Here is a 22,853-nt window from a genome sequence, read left to right as displayed (position 1 = left end):
TACCTTGGTGAAGACTGATGTCTTCTGCCGCCGATTTTCCGGACCTCTTCTTGCTTCTGGCTCTGTAAGGGGGACGGCGGCGCGGCTCCGGGACCGAACACCAAGGACTGGGCCTGCGGTCGATCCCACTGGAGCTAATGGTGTCCAGTAGCCTAAGAAGCCCAATCCGGCTGCAAGCAGGCGAGTTCGCTTCTTCTCCCCTTAGTCCCTCGCTGCAGTGAGCCTGTTGCCAGCAGGTCTCACTGAAAATAAAAAACCTAATTCTATACTTTCTTTCTAGAGGCTCAGAAGAGCCCCTAGTGTGCATCCAACCTCGGCCGGGCACAAGATCTAACTGAGGCTTGGAGGAGGGTCATAGTGGGAGGAGCCAGTGCACACCAGGTGGTCATAAATCTTTCTAGAGTGCCCAGCCTCCTTCGGAGCCCGCTATTCCCCATGGTCCTTTCGGAGTTCCCAGCATCCACTAGGACGTTAGAGAAACATTGGTCTTTGCTCTAGCCTGACCAGCGGCAACAGTGTTGAACCTCAGAATAACACACCGGGGACTGCTTGATGGTGCCAAGTTAAATATGCCTGTTGTGTTATAAATATCGTGGCAAATTCAGGGTCGTAATTTATGACAAAAAACGCTTCTAATATTGTGCCTTCTATGTGTGCTGATATTTATGGCAAATTCAGGGGCATAATTTATGACAAAAAACGCTTCTAATATTGTGCCTTCTATGTGTGCTGATATTTATGGCAAATTCAGGGTCATAATTTATGACAAAAACCGCTTCTAATATTTTGCCTTTTATGTGTGCTGATATTTATATGTTTTTTATGCATATCAGTGATTTGTGTTTTATCACAACATTTTGATTATACTGCATCACAGAAACTGTATCATCAAAGGACATGTTTGAAGGCATTTATATATTATATATTAAATATTCTGTTGGAATATATGCTGGCCTTTTATAGATCAGTGAGCAGTGTTTAGCTATATACACAGAAAGCCCTGAATGTGACTTTAGGATTACAAATTATAGCAGGAAGCGCTCTCAATATTCCGTATTTACGTGTACTGACCTATATATGATTTTTCGGTACATCAGTAAGCTGTGGTTGAACTTTATTATAAGAACTATATGATCACAGGATATATTGTAGGTAACTATTTTGTTGTCCACACGCCGACCCCTATACAAATACTTTTAGGCTAGTAAGGAGTGCCCCGTTACAAAAATCTTTTTGTGTATTTTATTATAAGAACGCTCAGCAGGGAGCGGCTGATAACAGATTTGATTGAGATCAAAATTTAAACATTAAAAGGATCTCAATAACTTGGTACATAAACCTGTATACAATTTTTTTATATTTTCACCTTGCTGATATAAATTATCTTATTTGTTTTTTCCAGGCTGACAATTGTCTGGTGTAATGCCTGTTATTAATGAATTTTTAGAAATCTAGAAATAAAAGTTAGTTTTTAATTAATCTATATAACAATACCAAAAGAGTGCGCCACACATTAAGCCTTCTTTGGCTAAAACGCACTAGTGGTTTTTGCCTTAAATCCCTTAAACTATGATTGTTTTTTGCTTAATGGTGCACCTCCAACCATCTTTTTGAATGTTTTGTATTTGGATTTATGTATTTATTTCTTCTTTATCGGTTGATTTATACATAGAAATTGATATTATCATTTTTCTTTGAATCCTGTGCACAGTCTTTTAGACTGTCTGTCTTCCCCTCTAGTTACATTAGGAACCCAGTCAGAGGGTTGTGATCTGGGTATCGGGCACAGAAAAGCCCATACCCCCTTGCAGGGGAAGAAAAAAAGGCATTTGTTTCCCCCAGCACCCTGAATGATAACCGTAAGCAGATATAAATTCCACATAATAATAGAATTCAGAGATCTTCGTTACACATATTTGCGCAAATGTGTGAATAAGCCCCAAAGCCGCATCAAGGTGTCTGTATATTTGGGGTCCCTAGCGCTATATCTAGGTGCAGGGTGTGGCACCCCAAAACACCAGCATAAGCCAGAAAGCCCAGCGTAGCATACCAGTAAAAAAACTATAGTGTTAATAAATTAGTATTTAGGAAGCCGAAGCTATAGAGAAAGTGATACAAAAATGAAATGCAATTAAAATAGAGAAATAGTGTTAAAAAATTAATAAGTGAAAAGTGTTAATAGAATGTAAAGGTATTACCATTTTTCTTTGAATCCTGTGCACAGTCTTTTAGACTGTCTGTCTTCCCCTCTAGTTACATTAGGAACCCAGTCAGAGGGTTGTGATCTGGATATCGGGCACAGAAAAGCCCATACCCCCTTGCAGGGGACCCTGGTGAAGACAACCGATTCTTTAGACCCCGCACCTCTGTTCTGGGTCTACACCAATCCTACAAGTTTGGTCAACATCCATCTTGTCCCAGTGAGAGTTGTGACAGAGCTATGCTGAGGGACAACGTAGATTGCAGTGTAAGGATGTGACTAGAGATAATCTGGGAAATGGCTTAGAGTGGTAAACTTCTAATTTGGGACATACTAGAAGAATATTATAAAACTGAACTGTAATGTACAGGTGAAACGTTCACCATGTAGATCATAACACAACACTGGAGTACGAAGCAATTAAAAAAAACTGAATTTCACACACAGACTCACCGAGGTACACAAAGTATGGAGAGATAACACTTCCAACTCGAGAAGACATAGAACCAACACCCACACCCATGTTCCTGATCACTGTGGGGTACAGTTCAGCTGTGTAAACATAAGCCATGGAAAAAGCTGCTGTAACGCCAAGTTTCCCCACCATTACCAGAAAAGTTGACAAGATATGGAGATCTAGAAAAGGAGAACAAAAATAAGAATGATGAACAATCATAGTGGTTGATTTTAATGTAGAAACAAAAAGAAATGTTACATATATTTTGCGTTTTAATATTAAATAAATGATATATCCAGTGCTGTCTAGTGGACTGATTTTATTGAAACAATGATATGAAATAATGTAACAGAGGCTATGTTAGCTGCAGAAATAGTCAAGAGTCACAAAATAAACAAAACCTTGGACGAGCAAATATGTGACAATAGACATTACCTGCAGGTACCAGCTGGATGAAAAGCAGCACAACTCCACCTAATAGCATAGTTGCGCACATTGAATAGCGCCTGGGTACAAGTCGAAGAAGCTGCCATGCTATGATATATGATGGAACTTCAATGGCGGCAAGAAGGAAACAGTTAAGAAATGGATCCCCATTTAAATTTGGGGTGTTCAAGGAAACTCCAAAATACCCAATGGACACAATCATCCTGCAAGAAGTAAGACGCATTCAATAATTAATCATGATGAAAACTGGTTTATCTATTCACCAGCACCCATCCTGTTATCTTAAGATAACTTGTACTAATGTCATTGGATATCTGAAAAGTCATATATATTCCTTTAGGAATTTACTGATTTGCTATATACTATATAGCAGTGGTTCCCAAACTCTTTTGAGTCACGGCACCCTAGAGTATCAGAAATTTTTCATGTCATTCCCCAGGCCAAAAGTTTCTTACGGAGAAATTAAGAAAAAAAATATTGAATTAAGTAAATTGTGTTTATACTGTATGTCATCCTTAGGTTAGTTATGTGGTGAGGGACAGGATTCACTTATGTTTGTCCACATATTTTAGGATTAGAATACACGAGCACTGGTTTTTCCTATGACACTGACTAGAAATAATTTGAGTTAGTCCTGGACCACCAACCCGAGGCACCCCTGCAAGTGCCCTGAGGCACCTGAGGGTGCCACAGCACTCAATTTGGGAACCACTGCTGTATAGTATTATTGGACAAATTCAGACTAAATATGTATATAATTATGTAGATCTTTGGTGGTCACTTATATTAAAAAATAAATGATTATGTTAAAACACATACTATAGATATAATAGCTTCTGAATCACATTTCACCTACAGAGTTTTTGCTTCCACATAGTTCAAAATTTCCTCATCTCTCTACCACACTTCTTACTTTACAGGGTCATCACAGAAATAGCATGACAGTGGTTATACATCTTCAAACAACTTTAATTACAAATCACACCCATCAAAAAATGTCCTTGTTCGGGACAAGGGTATCACAGTCCTTGACTCATCACAAAGGAAAGTCCTTACTCCCTCTCTTACCTAAGTAGCAGCCTCCTGACCTCCCTTTGTAGCAGCCTCCTATCCTTGCTTGCTCAGCAGCTGATTGTTCTCCCTCAGTAGCTACCTCCTGTCCTTCCTCTTTAGCAGCTTCCCATACTCCATCAGTGGCAGCCTCCTGTCCTTGCTCAGTAGCAGCCTCCTGACCTCCCTCAGTAGCAGCCTCCTATACTCCCTTAGTAGCAGCCTCCTATACTCCCTCAGTAGCAGCTTACTGTTCTCCCTCAGCAGCCTCTTGTCCTCCCTCAGTAGCAGCCTCCTGACCTCCCTCAGTAGCAGCCTCCTGACCTCCCTCAGTAGCAGCTTACTGTTCTCCCTCAGCAGCCTATTGTCCTCCCTCAGTAGCAGCCTCCTGACCTCCCTCAGTAGCAGCCTCCTATACTCCCTCGGTAGCAGCCTCCTATTCTCCCTCTGCAGACTCTTGTCCTCCCTCAGTAGCAACCTCCTGTCCTCCATCAATAGCAGCCTTCTGTCCAGATTGAGTCCTAACCAGTTTAAATTGCAAATAATCCCAGTGTACTGAGATTGTAGTAGTATATTTTACTAGTCTATTGTAACCAACAAATGTGATAGAGGAATCCTACCTGTATGAGTTCTTTTGTGGATTTTAAGGTTCTCTGACAGGGCAAAGACTTTGACACATCCAGGAAGGACCATGGGAAGAACTTCTCTGTCTGCACTCTGATGCGGTTGACCAATTTGTATTTGGCCTTAAATGGCTTTCCCTCCCAGAAGCAGATGTGATTGCTCTGCTTGGGTCACCCTACATGCTTCTGTAGCTCATGTATGGTGCAAAGTCTTTTTGCAGCTTTGCTTGAGATTATGGTGCTGCACAGGGTCGATCCACGCTTGCAGATAAGCTCCTGCTTGATAGATTGCTTTCTCGTGTACCTGATGAAGGCCCCAGGTCTTGGTAGTGATGATGTTAGGCTGCCATATTCATACTCATGTCGACTGGACCTTACTGGCTGTGTAGTTTAGCAGGATTATATGGACCTCCTCTGTGAATAGCCACATGCTCGTACAGGTCTGCCATAATGAATACCTCACAGCATGGTGCTCGTGGATCCCAGGAAATAGTAGTGATTTGTGGATGCTTCCCTGGTGGTAGCTGGTGATTATGGGCGCTGAAAAATGGGGGAGCAAACTAGCCATGTTGACCACCTACCCACAGCCTGCAAACCTACACCCACATAATAAAAAGTCCTGTGGGCCGCATACCTATGTGGTGCACTGGCCTTCTGCTCCCCCAGCGACCTGACTACACCCGCAATTTTGAAAGTACAAACTCCTTCGTAGACATACAGGTGAAACTCAGAAAATTAGAATATCGTGCAAAAGTTCATTTATTTCAGTAATTCAACTTAAAAGGTGAAACACATATGTTATACAGACTCATTACATGCATAGTGAGATATTTCAAGCCTTTATTTGTTATCATTTTGATGATTGTGGCTTACAGCTTAAGAAAATCCCAAATCTCAGAAAATTAGAATATTACATAAAATCAATAAAAAAAAAAGGGATTTAAATACAGAAATGTCGGCCCTCTGAAAAGTATAATTATGCATATGTACACAGTATTTAATTTGGGCCCCTTTTGCATGAATTACTGCTTCAATGTGGTGTGGCATAGATTCTATTAGCCTGTGGCACTTCTGAGGCGTTATGGAAGGCCAGGATGCTTCAATAGCGGCCTTCAGCTCTTTTGCATTGTTCGGTCTCATGTCTCTCAACTTTCTCTTGGCAATGCCCCCTAGATTCTCTATTTTCCTTTAGCCCAGGTAAGACGCTTCTGACGTTGTTTGTTGTTCAGGAGCGGCTTGACAACAGGAATACGACATTTGAAGCCCATGTACAGGATTTGTCTGTGTGTGGTGGCTCTTGATGCTATAACTTCAGCCTCAGTCCTCTCCTTGTGAAGCTCCCCCACCCTTTTGAATGGCCTTTTCCTGACAAGAAAAAAAGAACTAGTCTGTTGCTCAGTGATCCAAAGTCCTCTTTTCTGATGAGAGCAAATTTTGTATCTCATTTGGAAACCAAGGTCCCAGAGTATGGAGGAAGAATGGAGAGGCACACAATCCAAGATACTTGAAGTCCAGTGTGAAGTTTCCACAGACTGTGTTGATTTGGGGAGCCATGTCATCTGCTGGTGTTGGTCCACTGTGCTTAAACGCAGCCGTCTACTAGGACATTTTAGAGCACTTCATGCTTCCTTCAGCAGCCAAGCTTTATGGAGATGCTGACTTCATTTTCCAGCAGGACTTGGCACCTGCCCACACTGCCAAAAATACCAAAACCTGGTTCGATGACCATGGGATTACTGTGCTGAATTGGCCAGCAAAGTTGCCTGACCTGAACCCCATAGATTCTCTATGGGGCACTGCCAAGAGAAAGATGAGACATGAAGGTCTAGAGAGCATGGTGTCAATTTTTGCAGATACCAAATTGTGTAAAGTTATAAATGCGGAGGGGGATGCTGAGTCGCTTCAGAATTACTTAATTAAATTAGAAACTTGGGCAGCGAAATGGAGAATGCGCTTCAATACAGACAAGTGTAAGGCAATGCACTGTGGTAACAAGAACAAAAATAACACCTACCTACTAAATGGGGTAACATTAGGGGATTCTGTACTGGAAAAGGACTTAGGTGTCCTCATAGATAGCAAACTAAGCAGTAGTACCCAGAGTAGGACTGCAGCAAAGAAGGCTAATAAGATATTAGCATGCATAAAACGGGGAATTGATGCTAGGGACGAGAGTATTATACTCCCATTATATAAATCACTTGTGAGGCCACACCTTGAATACTGTGTACAATTCTGGGCACCTTACTACAAAAAGGATATCCTGGAGCTAGAAAAGGTTCAAAGGCGGGCGACCAAACTAATTAAGGGTATGGAGACGCTGGAATACAAGGAAAGGCTTGCAAGACTAGGCATGTTTACACTGGAAAAGAGGAGATTAAGAGGAGACATGATCAACATTTACAAATATATAAGGGGACATTATACAGATCTTGCGCAGGACCTGTTTTTGGTTAGATCAACACAGAGAACTCGTGGACACTCGCTCAGGTTAGAGGAGAGGAGATTCCGCACAATACGGCGTAAAGGCTTTTTTACGGTAAGGACGATACGTGTTTGGAATTCCCTGCCTGAAGGAGTTGTAATGGCAGACTCAGTCAACACCTTTAAGAATGGGTTAGATAAATTCCTAATGGATAAGGATATCCAGGGTTACGGGGCATAGTCACGCACTATGGTTATTATAAAAAAGAGGGGTAAAACGTAACGGCAGTCATCAACTTCAGTCAAAATTTTCTACAAATTAATCATGCATAGGAGACCACAAATAGGTTGAACTCGATGGACAATTGTCTTTTTTCAACCTTAGATACTATGTTACATGAGACCGAACAATGCAGAAGAGCTGAAGGCCGCTATTGAAGCATCCTGATCTTCCATAACACCTCAGCAGTACCACAGGCTGATAGAATCCATGCCACTCCGCACTGAGGCAGTAATTCATGCAAAAGGGGCCCAAACCAAGTACTGAGTACATATGCATGATTATACTTTTCAGAGGGCCGACATTTCTGTATTAAAAATCCTTTTTTATTGATTTTATGTAATATTCAAATTTTCTGAGATTTTGGATTTGGGGTTTTCTTAAGCTGTAAGCCACAATCATCAAAATAACAAATAAAGGCTTGAAATATCTCACTTTGCACGTAATGAGTCTATATATTAGTTTTACCTTTTAAGTTGAATTACTGAAATAAATGAACTTTTGCACGGTATTCTAATTTTCTGAGTTTCACCTGTATATACACACATACACACATTCATTGAAGTTATCCTAAAATAAAGAACATTTTCAACATACAATATAATTAAAATAAAATACAATATAAAAAAAGATTTCAAATATAGAATAGTAGACTAGAGTCATTATCTTTCTAGATAAAAACGGTCAATAAGAAACAAAACACGATAGATTGGGTGGTGCCATATAAAATAACAATTTTCATAAACTGTAGATTAGTAATGGATGAAAGCAGCAAACGTCATGAAGGTCAATATGGAGTCACAACTGACACAATGTTTTAAATTTGTAAATCCAAAATGTCTCTCTATGGGCTAATTCTTATTTGTTTATCACCTCCTCTCGAGTTTTTTAACATTCTCTTTACTCCCAACTTATGAAGCACAGCAGTATACTTATTATGCACCTCAAAGAAATGCTTGGAGACGTGTGTTAAAAGCCCCTTGTCTGTGTTAAGTAAGTGGTCTATAATTGTTTTATTGAGAGGTCTAGAGGTTGTACCTGCTGTTACAAAGACAACATAAATCTGACATGGGTGTAGAACTTCAGGATTGTGGCTGGAGAGAATCCAGGCCAGGTGTTGCTGTTGCCCACGGTTAAGATGCAGCCGATTGCAGGCACCTATCAGTTTGTGTTAAAAAGGTTTCAGACATAAGAAACAATGGGGCAGATGCATTAACCTGGGGAAGGCATAAGGAAGTGATAAACCAGTGATATGTGCAAGGTGATAAACCCACCAGCCAATCAGCTCCAATATGTAAATTAACAGTTAGGAGTTGATTGGCTGGTGTGTTTACTACCTTGCACTTAACACTGCTTTATCACTTCCTTATGCCTTCTCCAGGTTAATACATCTGCCCCATTGTTGCTGATGGTAGACAAGCTACCCAGGTGATAGGTCAGGGGCGACCATTGTTAGGGGTCCTGGCTCTGAGAAATCTGCTTTGCTTTACCTGACCTGTGAATCTTGCATCAGCTTGTGTAACTGCCTGTGGTGGAAAATAAACTTATCTTGGATTTTACTCCGTTCTATGGGATTCCTGTCACACTGCATACTAGAGGCCACCTGGGCACTTCAGTAAGTGAATCACATAGGTGCAGTTATACGAGATGATGATGGAAATGGAACAGTCTTTCTAGTCCACATTTGAACTGAATTTGTAGCTCTTAATCCCACATTTGTAAGACTTGCACTTGATGCACATAAAGTGCCAGTGTTCCCTGTATGCCACTAGAGCAAGACTTTGCTTAAGGGATGATGCACGTCTAAAGATTTTTTCCTACATTATAACATACTTAATCAAGATAACTGTACTGTCCCTAAACAGTGGGACTGATGATTAAGGGGGAATTAAATTGTGCGTGAGGTTTGGCAAGGTAGAAAACCTCATGTCCAATATTGGACTACCGCGGATATGCACGTATGCACACTCCCAATACCTGCGATATCCAATTTTAAACAAAATGGCGTAAAAGCGTACTTACCCTGCCAGTGGTCTCTGCGGCTCCTAGTGGTCTCCCCTCCATCTTTGCAAAGGGGAAGAGGCTGCTGGGAGGCGAGGGGGCTGCTGGTAGATGTAGTTCTTCCAGCTGCTTCTTCCAGGGGTGGTTGACATGCACACGGGTGGTGACGAACACACCCACTCATGCACATACTTACACACACTCGCATACAGTTCACATACTCACTCTGTTGCAGAAGATCGGAGGAGCAGACACTGCTTTGGAGGATGAGTAATTACCAATTAAGATAAATGGAAACTTCCTATTGTTTAATTAGTCCAGGGGAGGGAGATGGTGCCAGAGCAGGTCCCGGTGATTTTTCCTAAAAATAACTATTATAGGACAGATAAGACTTGCTCTGGGGGTGCGTGGAAAAAAGACAAGATCACTGCGTCTCATTTTCAGTCCACTAATTCAATAGAAAAACCCTTCGACTGCAGGAAAACCCCCACGCCGTGAGGTTTTATGAATTTCCTGCCAGCAGTTGATTTCCCCCCATGTATGGATTTTCACCTAGTTTTAAGTCTTCCATTTCTTGGTTGGTAAGTTTTTTATTGTGACATCTGATATTTTCCAAGTCTCTCTGGACCAGAGATTGAAATATTCCAATAAATGTCCTCTGGACAAATGTAGGATTAAACACTAAACTCTTCTTTAATTCAATATGGGAACATTTGATTGTTGTAATTTTTTAATCAAAACCATCACTAATTGCCTGCTGCAGTGTCCTTTTTGAGAAGGCATCTCTTGAGCGTTTCACAGTTATGTCTATGTAAATTCTAAAATGGTCCATGTTGTGTGATGGGGCAGATGAGGGACATTTGTTCAGTAGAGATTTGTGTGTGCCATTAAGTTCGATGTCACTAAGGATAAGGATTCCTGACTTTTGTGTCATCTCTGTTGGTGTTTACATTTATCTTAGTGTTCGCTTTGGAGGGTTAATTTCTGTTTCTTCCTCTACATCTCCTATGCCGCTTTTCCACCTTAGTGAGGAGGATATGTCAATTTCTTGTTATTAATGTATTATTCTGTAGGGATATGATATTTGACTCTGCTGTTGTAGGAGGGATTGTTGTAGTCTTGGCATTTGTTTATACCTTCTTTGGTTTGGTACATGTTGGTAATGATTTATGGGGTACAGGTGTCCTTTCCATTGTCCTGGATATTGAGGTCTTATTTCTTCATTGTTGACTCCTCTCTTGTGGTATTCTCTTCTTCCTGCTCTTTGTTCATGTCATTAAATAGTATTTTGTATGTTTGTGGTTTTAAAAGCCCAATACGTCTCTAACCTGATGGTTTGCATTGCTGGTATCGGAATCCTGTTTTGTCAAAATAAAAGTCTCTTTTATCTATAAAGACTTTCTACAATTTAGAGTTTTTAATGTATTCTTTAATTTTTCAGATTTTATCCTGTGTTCTGTTCTCCATAGTGAATAAAAGGATTCAGGTAGTTTTAAATGTCCACAATCTCCAAATCTATGCCTGTAAGCAGTTACTTCTTCTACTGTAGGAAATGATGTGTCAGATAAGCTAAAAATAAGAATTTACTCACCGGTAATTCTATTTCTCGTAGTCCGTAGTGGATGCTGGGACTCCGTAAGGACCATGGGGAATAGCGGCTCCGCAGGAGACTGGGCACAACTAAAAGAAAGCTTTAGACTACTGGTGTGCACTGGCTCCTCCCACTATGACCCTCCTCCAGACTTCAGTTAGGATACTGTGCCCGGAAGAGCTGACACAATAAGGAAGGATTGGAATCCCGGGTAAGACTCATACCAGCCACACCAATCACACTGTATAACTCGTGATACAATACCCAGTTAACAGTATGATAACAACTGAGCCTCTCAACAGATGGCTCAACAATAATAAGAATTTACTTACCGATAATTCTATTTCTCGGAGTCCGTAGTGGATGCTGGGGTTCCTGAAAGGACCATGGGGAATAGCGGCTCCGCAGGAGACAGGGCACAAAAAAGTAAAGCTTTTACCAGATCAGGAGGTGTGCACTGGCTCCTCCCCCTATGACCCTCCTCCAGACTCCAGTTAGGTACTGTGCCCGGACGAGCGTACACAATAAGGGAGGCAATTTGAATCCCGGGTAAGACTCATACCAGCCACACCAATCACACCGTACAACTTGTGATCTAAACCCAGTTAACAGTATGATAACAGAAAGAGCCTCTTAAAGATGGCTCCTTAACAATATAACCCGAATTTGTTAACAATAACTATGTACAGTATTGCAGATAATCCGCACTTGGGATGGGCGCCCAGCATCCACTACGGACTCCGAGAAATAGAATTATCGGTAAGTAAATTCTTATTTTCTCTATCGTCCTAAGTGGATGCTGGGGTTCCTGAAAGGACCATGGGGATTATACCAAAGCTCCCAAACGGGCGGGAGAGTGCGGATGACTCTGCAGCACCGAATGAGAGAATTCCAAGTCCTCTTTTGCCAGGGTATCAAATTTGTAGAATTTTACAAACGTGTTTTCCCCCGACCACGTAGCTGCTCGGCAGAATTGTAATGCCGAGACCCCTCGGGCAGCCGCCCAAGATGAGCCCACCTTCCTTGTGGAATGGGCCTTAACAGATTTAGGCTGTGGCAGGCCTGCCACAGAATGAGCAAGTTGAATTGTGTTACAAATCCAACGAGCAATCGTCTGCTTAGAAGCAGGGGCACCCAACTTGTTGGGTGCATATAGTAACAACAGCGAGTCAGATTTTCTGACTTCAGCCGTCCTTGAAATGTATATTTTTAAGGCTCTGACAACGTCCAACAACTTGGAGTCCTCCAAGTCGCCAGTGGCCGCAGGCACCACAATAGGTTGGTTCAGGTGAAACGCTGATACCACCTTAGGGAGAAAATGCGGACGAGTCCTCAGTTCTGCCCTATCCGAATGGAAGATTAGATAAGGGCTTTTATAAGATAAAGCCGCCAATTCAGATACTCTCCTGGCGGAAGCCAGGGCCAGTAACATAGTCACTTTCCATGTGAGATATTTAAAATCCACCTTTTTCAATGGTTCAAACCAATGGGATTTGAGGAAATCTAAAACTACATTTAGATCCCCCGGTGCCACCGGAGGCACCACAGGAGGCTGTATATGCAGTACTCCTTTAACAAAAGTCTGTACCTCAGGAACTGAGGCCAATTCTTTTTGGAAGAATATTGACAGGGCCGAAATTTGAACCTTAATAGATCTCAATTTGAGACCCATAGACAATCCTGATTGTAGGAAATGTAGGAAACGACCCAGTTGAAATTCCTCCGTCGGAACACTCCGATCCTCGCACCACGCGACATATTTTCGCCAAATGCGGTGATAATGTTTCGCGGTGACTTCCTTCCTTGCCTTAATCAAGGTAGGAATGACTTCTTCTGGAATGCCTTTCCCTTTTAGGATCTGGCGTTCAACCGCCATGCCGTCAAACGCAGCCGCGGTAAGTCTTGAAAGAGACAGGGACCCTGTTGTAGCAGGTCCCTTCTCAGAAGTAGAGGGCACGGGTCGTCCGTGACCAACTCTTGAAGTTCCGGGTACCAAGTCCTTCTTGGCCAATCCGGAGCCACTAGTATTGTTCTTACTCCTCCTCACCGTATAATCTTCAATACCTTTGGTATGAGAGGCAGAGGAGGAAACACATATACTGATTTGTACACCCAAGGTGTTACCAGTGCGTCCACAGCTATTGCCTGTGGATCTCTTGACCTGGCGCAATACTTGTCCAGTTTCTTGTTGAGGCGAGACGCCATCATGTCTACCATTGGTCTTTCCCAACAGTTTATTAGCATGTGGAAGACTTCTGGATGAAGACCCCCCTCTCCCGGGTGAATATCGTGTCTGCTGAGGAAGTCTGCTTCCCAGTTGTCCACGCCCGGGAAGAACACTGCTGACAGTGCTATTACGTGATTCTCCGCCCAGCGAAGAATCTTGGCAGCTTCTGCCATTGCACTCCTGCTTCTTGTGCCGCCCTGTCTGTTTACATGGGCGACCGCCGTGATGTTGTCCGACTGAATCAACACCGGTTTTCCTTGCAGGAGTGGTTCCGCCTGGCTTAGAGCATTTTAGATTGCTCTTAGTACCAGAATGTTTATGCGAAGAGACTTTTCCAGGTTCGTCCATACCCCCTGGAAGTTTCTTCCTTGTGTGACTGCTCCCCAACCTCTCAGGCTGGCGTCCGTGGTCACCAGGATCAAATCCTGTATGCCGAATCTGCGGCCCTCCAATAGATGAGCCTTTTGCAACCACCACAGAAGATATACCCTTGTCCTTGGCGACAGGGTTATTCGCAGGTGCATCTGAGGATGCGACCCTGACCATTTGTCCAACAGATCCCTTTGGAAAATTCTTGCATGGAATCTGCCGAATGGAATTGCTTCGTAAAAAGCCACCATTTTTCCCAGGACTCTTGTGCATTGATGTACAGACACCTTTCCTGGTTTTAGGAGGTTCCTGACAGGTCGGATAACTCCTTGGCTTTTTCCTCGGGAAGAAAAACCTTTTTCTGAACCGTGTCCAGAATCATCCCTAGGAACAGCAGACGTATCGTCGGAAAACAGCTGCGATTCTTGGAATATTTAGAATCCAGTCGTGCCGTCGAAGAACTACTTTAGATAGTGCTCTTCCGACCTCCAACTGTTCTCTGGAACTTGCCCTTTTTAGGTCGTGCAAGTAAGGGATAATTTAGATGCCTTTTTTCTTTGAAGAAACATCTTTTCGGCCATTACCTTGGTAAAAAGGCCCGGGGTGCCGTGGATAATTCAAACGGCATCGTCTGAAACTGATATTGACAGTTCTGTACCACGAACCAGAGGTACCCTTGATGAGAAGGACAAAATTTGGACATGGAGGTAATCCTTGATGTCCAGGGACACCATATAGTCCCCTTTTTTCCGGTTCGCTATCACTGCTCTGAGTGACTTTATCTCGATTTGAACCTTTTATGTAAGTGTTCAAAACATTTTAGATTTAGACTATGTGTCACCAAGCCGTCTGGCTTCAGTACCACAATATAGTGTGGAAAAATAATACCCTTTTCCTTGTCGTAGGAGGGGTACTTTGATTATCACCTGCTGGATATACAGCTTGTGAATTGTTTCCAATGCTGCCTCCCTGTCGGAGGGAGCCGTTGGTAAAGCAGACTTCAGGAACCTGCGAGGAGAAGATGTCTCGACTCTCCAATCTTTACCCCTGGGATAATACTCGTACGATCTAGGGGTCAACTTGCGAGTGATCCCACTGCGCCCTGAGACTCTTGAGACTACCCCCCCACCTTGAGTCCGCTTGCACGGCCCCAGCGTCATGCTGAGGACTTGGCAGACGCGGTGGAGGGCTTCTTTTCCTGGGAAAGGGCTGCCTGCTGCAGTCTACTTCCCTTACCTCTATGTCTGGGCAGATATGACTGGCCTTTTGCCTGCATGCCCTCATGGGAAAGGAAAGATTGAGGCTGAAAAGACGGTGTCTTTTTTAGCTGAGATGTAACTTGGGGTAAAAAAGGTTGGATTTCCCAGCTGTTGCTGTGGTCCCCAGGTCCGATGGACCGACCCCCAAATAACTCCTTCCCTTTATACAGCAATACTTCCATCTGCCGTATGGGATCTGTATCACCTGACCACTGTCGTGTCCCTGACATCTTCTGGGAGATATGGACAACGCACTTATCTTGATGCCAGAGAGCAAATATCCCTCTGTGCATCTCACATACATATATATAGAATGCATCCTATTAAATGCTCTACATGAATAAAATATTTTCAGTCAGGGAATCCGACCAAGCCAACCCAGCACTGCATCTCCAGGCTGATGGCGATCGCTGGTCGCAGTATAACCACCGTATGTGTGTATATACTTTTTAGGATATTTTTCCAGCTTCCTATCAGCTGGCTCCTTGAGGGCGGCCGTATCTGGAGACGGTAACGCCACTTGATAAGCGTGTGAGCGCCTTATCACCCTAAGGGGTGTTTCCCAACGTACCCTAATTTCTGGCGGGAAAGGGTATAACGCCAATATTTGCTATCGGGGTAACCCTACGCATCATCACACACTTCATTTTATTTTATCTGATTCAGGAAAAACTACAGGTAGTTTTTTCACTCCCACATAATACCCTTTCTTGTGGTACTTGTAGTATCAGAAACACGTAACACCTCCTTCATTGCCCTTAACGTGTGGCCCTAATGAGAAATACGTTTGTTTATTCACCGTCGACACTGTATTCAGTGTCCGTGTCTGTGTCTGTGTCGACCGACTGAGGTAAATGGGCGTTTTTTTAAAACCCCTGACGGTGTTTCTGAGACGCCTGGACCGGTCCTAATAGATTGTCGGCCGTCTCATGTCGTCAACCGACCTTGCAGCGTGTTGACATTCTCACGTAATTCTCTAAATAAGCCATCCATTCCGGTGTCGACTCCCTAGAGAGTGACATCACCATTACAGGCAATTTCTCCGCCTCCTCACCAACATCGTCCTCATACATGTCGACACACACGTACCGACACACAGCACACACACCGGGAATGCTCTGACAGAGGACAGGACCCACTAGCCCTTTGGGGAGACAGAGGGAGAGTCTGCCAGCACACACCAAAAACGCTATAATTATATAGGGACAACCTTATATAAGTGTTTCTCCCTTATAGCATCTTTTATATATATACAATATCGCCAAAATCAGTGCCCCCCCTCTCTGTTTTAACCCTGTTTCTGTAGTGCAGTGCAGGGGAGAGCCTGGGAGCCTTCTCTCCAGCTTTTCTGTGAGAGAAAATGGCGCTGTGTGCTGAGGAGATAGGCCCCGCCCCTTTTTCGGCGGGCTCGTCTCCCGCTATTTTTGAAGTTAGGCAGGGGTTAAATATCTCCATATAGCCTCTGTGGGCTATATGTGAGGTATTTTTTGCCTCTAATAAGGTTTTTATTTGCCTCTCAGAGCGCCCCCCCCAGCGCTCTGCACCCTCAGTGACTGTTGTGTGAAGTGTGCTGAGAGGAAAATGGCGCACAGCTGCAGTGCTGTGCGCTACCTTTATGAAGACTCAGGAGTCTTCAGCCGCCGATTTTGGACCTCTTCTCTCTTCAGCGTCTGCAAGGGGGCCGGCGGCGCGGCTCCGGTGACCATCCAGGCTGTACCTGTGATCGTCCCTCTGGAGCTAGTGTCCAGTAGCCAAGCAGCAAATCCACTCTGCACGCAGGTGAGTTCACTACTTCTCCCCTAAGTCCCTCGTTGCAGTGATCCTGTTGCCAGCAGGACTCACTGTAAAGTAAAAAACCTAAGCTAAACTTTCTCTAAGCAGCTCTTTAGGAGAGCCACCTAGATTGCACCCTTCTCGTTCGGGCACAAAATCTAACTGGAGTCTGGAGGAGGGTCATAGGGGGAGGAGCCAGTGCACACCTCCTGATCTGGTAAAAGCTTTACTTTTTTGTGCCCTGTCTCCTGCGGAGCCGCTATTCCCCATGGTCCTTTCAGGAACCCCAGCATCCACTTAGGACGATAGAGAAAACCCTTTAGTTAGGCAATAACTATATACAAGTATTGCAGACAATCCGCACTTGGGATGGGCGCCCAGCATCCACTACGGACTACGAGAAATAGAATTACCGGTGAGTAAATTCTTATTTTCTCTAACGTCCTAAGTGGATGCTGGGACTCCGTAAGGACCATGGGGATTATACCAAAGCTCCCAAACGGGCGGGAGAGTGCGGATGACTCTGCAGCACCGAATGGGCAAACTCTAGGTCCTCCTCAGCCAGGGTGTCAAACTTGTAGAATTTAGCAAACGTGTTTGACCCCGACCAAGTAGCTGCTCGGCAAAGTTGTAGAGCCGAGACCCCTCGGGCAGCCGCCCAAGAAGAGCCCACCTTCCTCGTGGAATGGGCTTTTACTGATTTAGGATGTGGCAGTCCAGCCACAGAATGTGCAAGCTGCATCGTACTACAGATCCAGCGAGCAATAGTCTGCTTTGAAGCAGGTGCACCCAACTTGTTGGGCGCATACAGGATAAATAGCGAGTCAGTCTTTCTGACTCCAGCTGTCCTGGAAACATAGATTTTCAGGGCCCTGACTACGTCCAACAACTTGGAAGCCTCCAAGTCTGTAGTAGCCGCAGGCACCACGATAGGTTGGTTCAGATGAAAAGCTGATACCACTTTAGGAAGAAACTGGGGACGAGTCCTCAATTCTGCCCTATCCATATGGAAAATCAGATAAGGGCTTTTACATGACAAAGCCGCCAATTCTGATACACGCCTGGCCGAAGCCAAGGCCAACAACATGACCACTTTCCACGTGAGATACTTCAATTCCACGGTTTTAAGTGGCTCAAACCAATGTGACTTTAGGAAATCCAACACCACGTTGAGATCCCAAGGTGCCACTGGAGGCACAAAAGGGGACTGAATATGCAGCACTCCCTTAACAAAAGTCTGAACTTCAGGTAGTGAAGCCAGTTCTCTCTGGAAGAAAATCGAGAGCCGAAATCTGGACCTTAATGGAACCCAATTTTAGGCCCATAGTCACCCCTGACTGTAGGAAGTGCAGGAAACGGCCCAGCTGAAATTCCTCCGTTGGGGCCTTCCTGGCCTCACACCACGCAACATTTTCGCCATATGCGGTGATAATGATTTGCGGTTACTTCTTTCCTAGCTTTAATCAGCGTAGGAATGACTTCCTCCGGAATGCCCTTTTCCTTCAGGATCCGGTGTTCAACCGCCATGCAGTCAAACGCAGCCGCGGTAAGTCTTGGAACAGACAGGGCCCCTGCTGCAGCAGGTCCTGTCTGAGTGGCAGAGGCCATGGGTCCTCTGACATCATTTCTTGAAGTTCCGGGTACCAAGCTCTTCTTGGCCAATCCGGAACAATGAGTATAGTTCTTACTCCTCTTCTCCTTATTATCCTCAGTACCTTGAGTATGAGAGGAAGAGGAGGGAACACATAAACCGACCGGTACACCCATGGTGTCACTAGAGCGTCCACAGCTATCGCCTGCGGGTCTCTTGACCTGGCGCAATATCTTTCTAGCTTTTTGTTTAGGCGGGACGCCATCATGTCCACCTGTGGCCTTTCCCAACGGTTTACAATCAGTTGGAAGACTTCTGGATGAAGTCCCCACTCTCCCGGGTGGAGGTCGTGCCTGCTGAGGAAGTCTGCTTCCCAGTTGTCCACTCCCGGAATGAACACTGCTGACAGTGCTAACACGTGATTTTCCGCCCTTTGGAGAATCCTTGTGGCTTCTGCCATCGCCGTCCTGCTTCTCGTGCCGCCCTGTCGGATTACATGGGCGACCGCCGTGATGTTGTCTGACTGGATCAGTACCGGCTGGTTTTGAAGCAGGGGTTTTGCCTGACTTAGGGCATTGTAAATGGCCCTCAGCTCCAGAATATTTATGTGCAGGGAAGTCTCCTGACTTGACCATAGTCCTTGGAAGTTTCTTCCCTGTGTGACTGCCCCCCAGCCTCGAAGGCTGGCATCCGTTGTCACCAGGACCCAGTCCTGTATGCCGAATCTGCTGCCCTCTTGCAGATGACCACTCTGCAGCCACCACAGCAGAGACACCCTGGTCCTTGGAGACAGGGTTATCAGCCGATGCATCTGAAGATGCGATCCGGACCACTTGTCCAACAGGTCCCACTGAAAGGTTCTTGCATGGAACCTGCCGAATGGAATTGCTTCGTAGGAAGCTACCATCTTTCCCAGGATCCGCGTGCAGTGATGCACAGACACCTGTTTTGGTTTTAGGAGGCCTCTGACTAGAGATGACAGCTCCTTGGCCTTCTCCTCCGGGAGAAACACTTTTTTCTGTTCTGTGTCCAGAACCATCCCCAGGAACAGTAGACGTGTCGTAGGGACCAGCTGTGACTTTGGAATATTTAGAATCCAGCCGTGCTGTTGTAGCACCTCCCGAGATAGTGCTACCCCGACCAACAACTGCTCCCTGGACCTCGCCTTTATCAGGAGATCGTCCAAGTACGGGATAATTAAAACTCCCTTCTTTCGAAGGAGTATCATCATTTCGGCCATTACCTTGGTAAAGACCCTCGGAGCCGTGGATAGACCGACCGGCAACGTCTGGAATTGGTAATGACAATCCTGTACCACAAATCTGAGGTACTCCTGGTGAGGATGGTAAATGGGGACATGCAGGTAAGCATCCTTGATGTCCAGTGATACCATGTAATCCCCCTCATCCAGGCTTGCAATAACCGCCCTGAGCGATTCCATCTTGAACTTGAATTTTTTTATATATGTGTTCAAGGATTTCAAATTTAAAATGGGTCTCACCGAACCGTCCGGTTTCGGTACCACAAACATTGTGGAATAGTGACCCCGTCCTTGTTGAAGTAGGGGCACCTTTACTATCACCTGTTGTGAATACAGCTTGTGAATTGCCTGTAACACTGCCTCCCTGCCTGAGGGAGTGGTTGGTAAGGCAGTTTTGAGGAAACGGCGGGGGGGAGACGTCTCGAATTCCAGCTTGTACCCCTGAGATACCACTTGAAGGATCCAGGGATCCACCCGTGAGCAAGCCCACTGATTGCTGAAATATTTGAGACGGGCCCCCACCGTACCTGGCTCCGCCTGTGGAGCCCCAGCGTCATGCTGTGGACTTAGAGGAAGCGGGGGAGGACTTTTGCTCCTGGGAACTGGCTGTATGCTGCAGCTTTTTCCCTCTACCTCTGCCTCTGGGCAGAAAGGACGCGCCCCTAACCCGCTTGCCCCTATTGGGCCAAAAGGACTGTACCTGATAATACGGTGCTTTCTTTGGCTGTGAGGGAACATGGGGTAAAAATGTAGTCTTCCCAGCTGTTGCTGTGGAAACGAGGTCCGAGAGACCATCCCCAAACAACTCCTCACCCTTATAAGGCAGAACTTCCATGTGCCTTTTAGAATCTGCATCTCCTGTCCACTGCCGAGTCCATAACCCTCTCCTGGCAGAAATGGACATTGCACTTATTTTAGATGCCAGCCGGCAAATATCCCTCTGTGCATCCCTCATGTATAAAAGTGCGTCTTTAATATGCTCTACGGTTAGCAATATAGTGTCCCTGTCTAGGGTATCAATATTTTCCGACAGGGAATCTGACCACGCAGCTGCAGCACTGCACATCCATGCTGAAGCAATAGCTGGTCTCAGTATAACACCTGTGTGTGTATATATAGACTTCAGGATAGCCTCCTGCTTTCTATCAGCAGATTCCTTCAGGGCGGCCGTATCCGGAGACGGTAGTGCCACCTTCTTTGACAAGCGTGTGAGCGTTTTATCCACCCTAGGGGATGTTTCCCAACGTGACCTATCCTCTGGCGGGAAAGGGTACGCCATTAGTAACCTCTTAGAAATTACCAGTTTCTTATCAGGGGAAGCCCACGCTTCTTCACACACTTCATTTAACTCTTCAGATGGAGGAAAAGCTACTGGTAGTTTTTTCTCTCCAAACATAATACCCTTTTTTGTGGTACCGGGGGTAACATCAGAAATGTGCAACACATTTTTCATTGCCTCAATCATGTAACGTGTGGCCCTACTGGAAGTTACATTAGTCTCATCGTCGTCGACACTGGAGTCAGTATCCGTGTCGACATCTGTGTCTGCCATCTGAGGTAGCGGGCATTTTAGAGCCCCTGATGGCTTTTGAGACGCCTGGGCAGGCACAGGCTGAGAAGCCGGCTGTCCCACATTTGGTATGTCGTCAAACCTTTTATGCAAGGAGTCGACACTGTCGCGTAATTCCTTCCACAGCACCATCCACTCAGGTGTCGACCCCACAGGGGGTGACATCACATTTATCGGCATCTGCTCCGCCTCCACATAAGCCTCCTCATCAAACATGTCGACACAGTCGTACCGACACACCGCATACACACAGGGAATGCTCTGACAGAGGACAGGACCCCACAAAGCCATTTGAGGAGACAGAGAGAGAGTATGCCAGCACACACCAGAGCGCTATATAACACAGGGATCACACTATAAATGAGTGTTTTTCCCTTATAGCTGCTTATATAATATATATTGCGCCTAAATTTAGTGCCCCCCCTCTCTTTTTTACCCTTCTGTAGCTTGTACACTGCAGGGGAGAGCCAGGGAGCGTCCTTCCAGCGGAGCTGTGAGGGAAAAATGGCGCCAGTGTGCTGAGGGAGATGGCCCCGCCCCTTTTCCGGCGGACTTCTCCCGCTTTTTCTGGAATTCTGGCAGGGGTATTTTTACACCTATATAGCCTTCCTGACTATATATGGTGTAGATTTGCCAGCCAAGGTGTCTTATATTGCCCTCAGGGCGCCCCCCCCCCCCAGCGCCCTGCACCCATCAGTGACCGGAGTGTGAGGTGTGCATTAGGAACAATGGCGCACAGCTGCAGTGCTGTGCGCTACCTTGATGAAGACTGAAGTCTTCTGCCGCCGATTTTCCGGAACACTTCTTGCTTCTGGCTCTGTAAGGGGGCCGGCGGCGCGGCTCCGGGAACGAACACCAAGGTCGGGTCCTGCGGCCGATCCCTCTGGAGCTAATGGTGTCCAGTAGCCTAAGAAGCCCAAACTACCACCTGTTAGGTAGGTTCGCTTCTTCTCCCCTTAGTCCCTCGCTGCAGTGAGTCTGTTGCCAGCAGATCTCACTGTAAAATAAAAAAACCTAAATATACTTTCTTTCTAGGAGCTCAGGAGAGCCCCTAATGTGCATCCAGCTCAGCCGGGCACAAGAATCTAACTGAAGTCTGGAGGAGGGTCATAGTGGGAGGAGCCAGTGCACACCAGTAGTCTAAAGCTTTCTTTTAGTTGTGCCCAGTCTCCTGCGGAGCCGCTATTCCCCATGGTCCTTACGGAGTCCCAGCATCCACTTAGGACGTTAGAGAAATGAGCATTTCCAAACAGTCTTTTGCCATATTTTATGGAATGCTTGCTCTCTCGAGGCAAAAGATGCTTTTAGGGGGGAATTCAATTCTTTATTGCGTTGGCAACCACAAGATGGCACCCAAGGGAGCAATTCAATTGCTGCTCCATTTAAGCGTGAACAGCTGCCGGCACATGCATTTCTGCATGCAACCCCCGGAGATGGCTAGCTGAAATGAGCGAAAAAGTGACCTGTTCGGGCGCCCAAATGGCACTTTTCATGTTGCACGCAGCACTTGGTCGCATAGACTTTTGGGACTTGTTTAACTTCCAAATACGTTTGGAATGTAGTGAATTCCCACCATATTTTTGATTCTGCAATGAGCAGGTTCTCATTGTCATCAAATATATTATTAAATAAATATGATGTATCCAGTCTATTCTCGAAAGTAAAAACAAACAAACAAGTTTAGTGTATGCTGGATGCACGTCCATGTTAATCTATATTTAAATCTGAGT

General features: G+C 45.1%; 1 protein-coding gene across 1 annotated transcript in view; it reads right to left on the bottom strand.

The window, feature by feature from the left end:
- Positions 1-22,853, bottom strand: part of LOC134933180 (solute carrier family 22 member 4-like) — a 265,361-nt gene that overhangs the window by 47,205 nt on the left and 195,303 nt on the right. The window contains exons 7-8 of the mRNA XM_063928193.1: positions 3,093-3,307; positions 2,654-2,836 (exon numbers count right to left, since the gene is read on the bottom strand). Of these exons, the coding sequence (XP_063784263.1) occupies positions 2,654-2,836; positions 3,093-3,307 (398 nt within the window). The remainder of the gene's footprint in view (positions 1-2,653; positions 2,837-3,092; positions 3,308-22,853) is intronic.

This window comes from Pseudophryne corroboree, chromosome 6 (genome assembly GCF_028390025.1).
Source record: "Pseudophryne corroboree isolate aPseCor3 chromosome 6, aPseCor3.hap2, whole genome shotgun sequence".
NCBI lineage: Eukaryota > Metazoa > Chordata > Amphibia > Anura > Myobatrachidae > Pseudophryne > Pseudophryne corroboree.
This window is presented reverse-complemented; position numbering and strand designations above follow the sequence as displayed.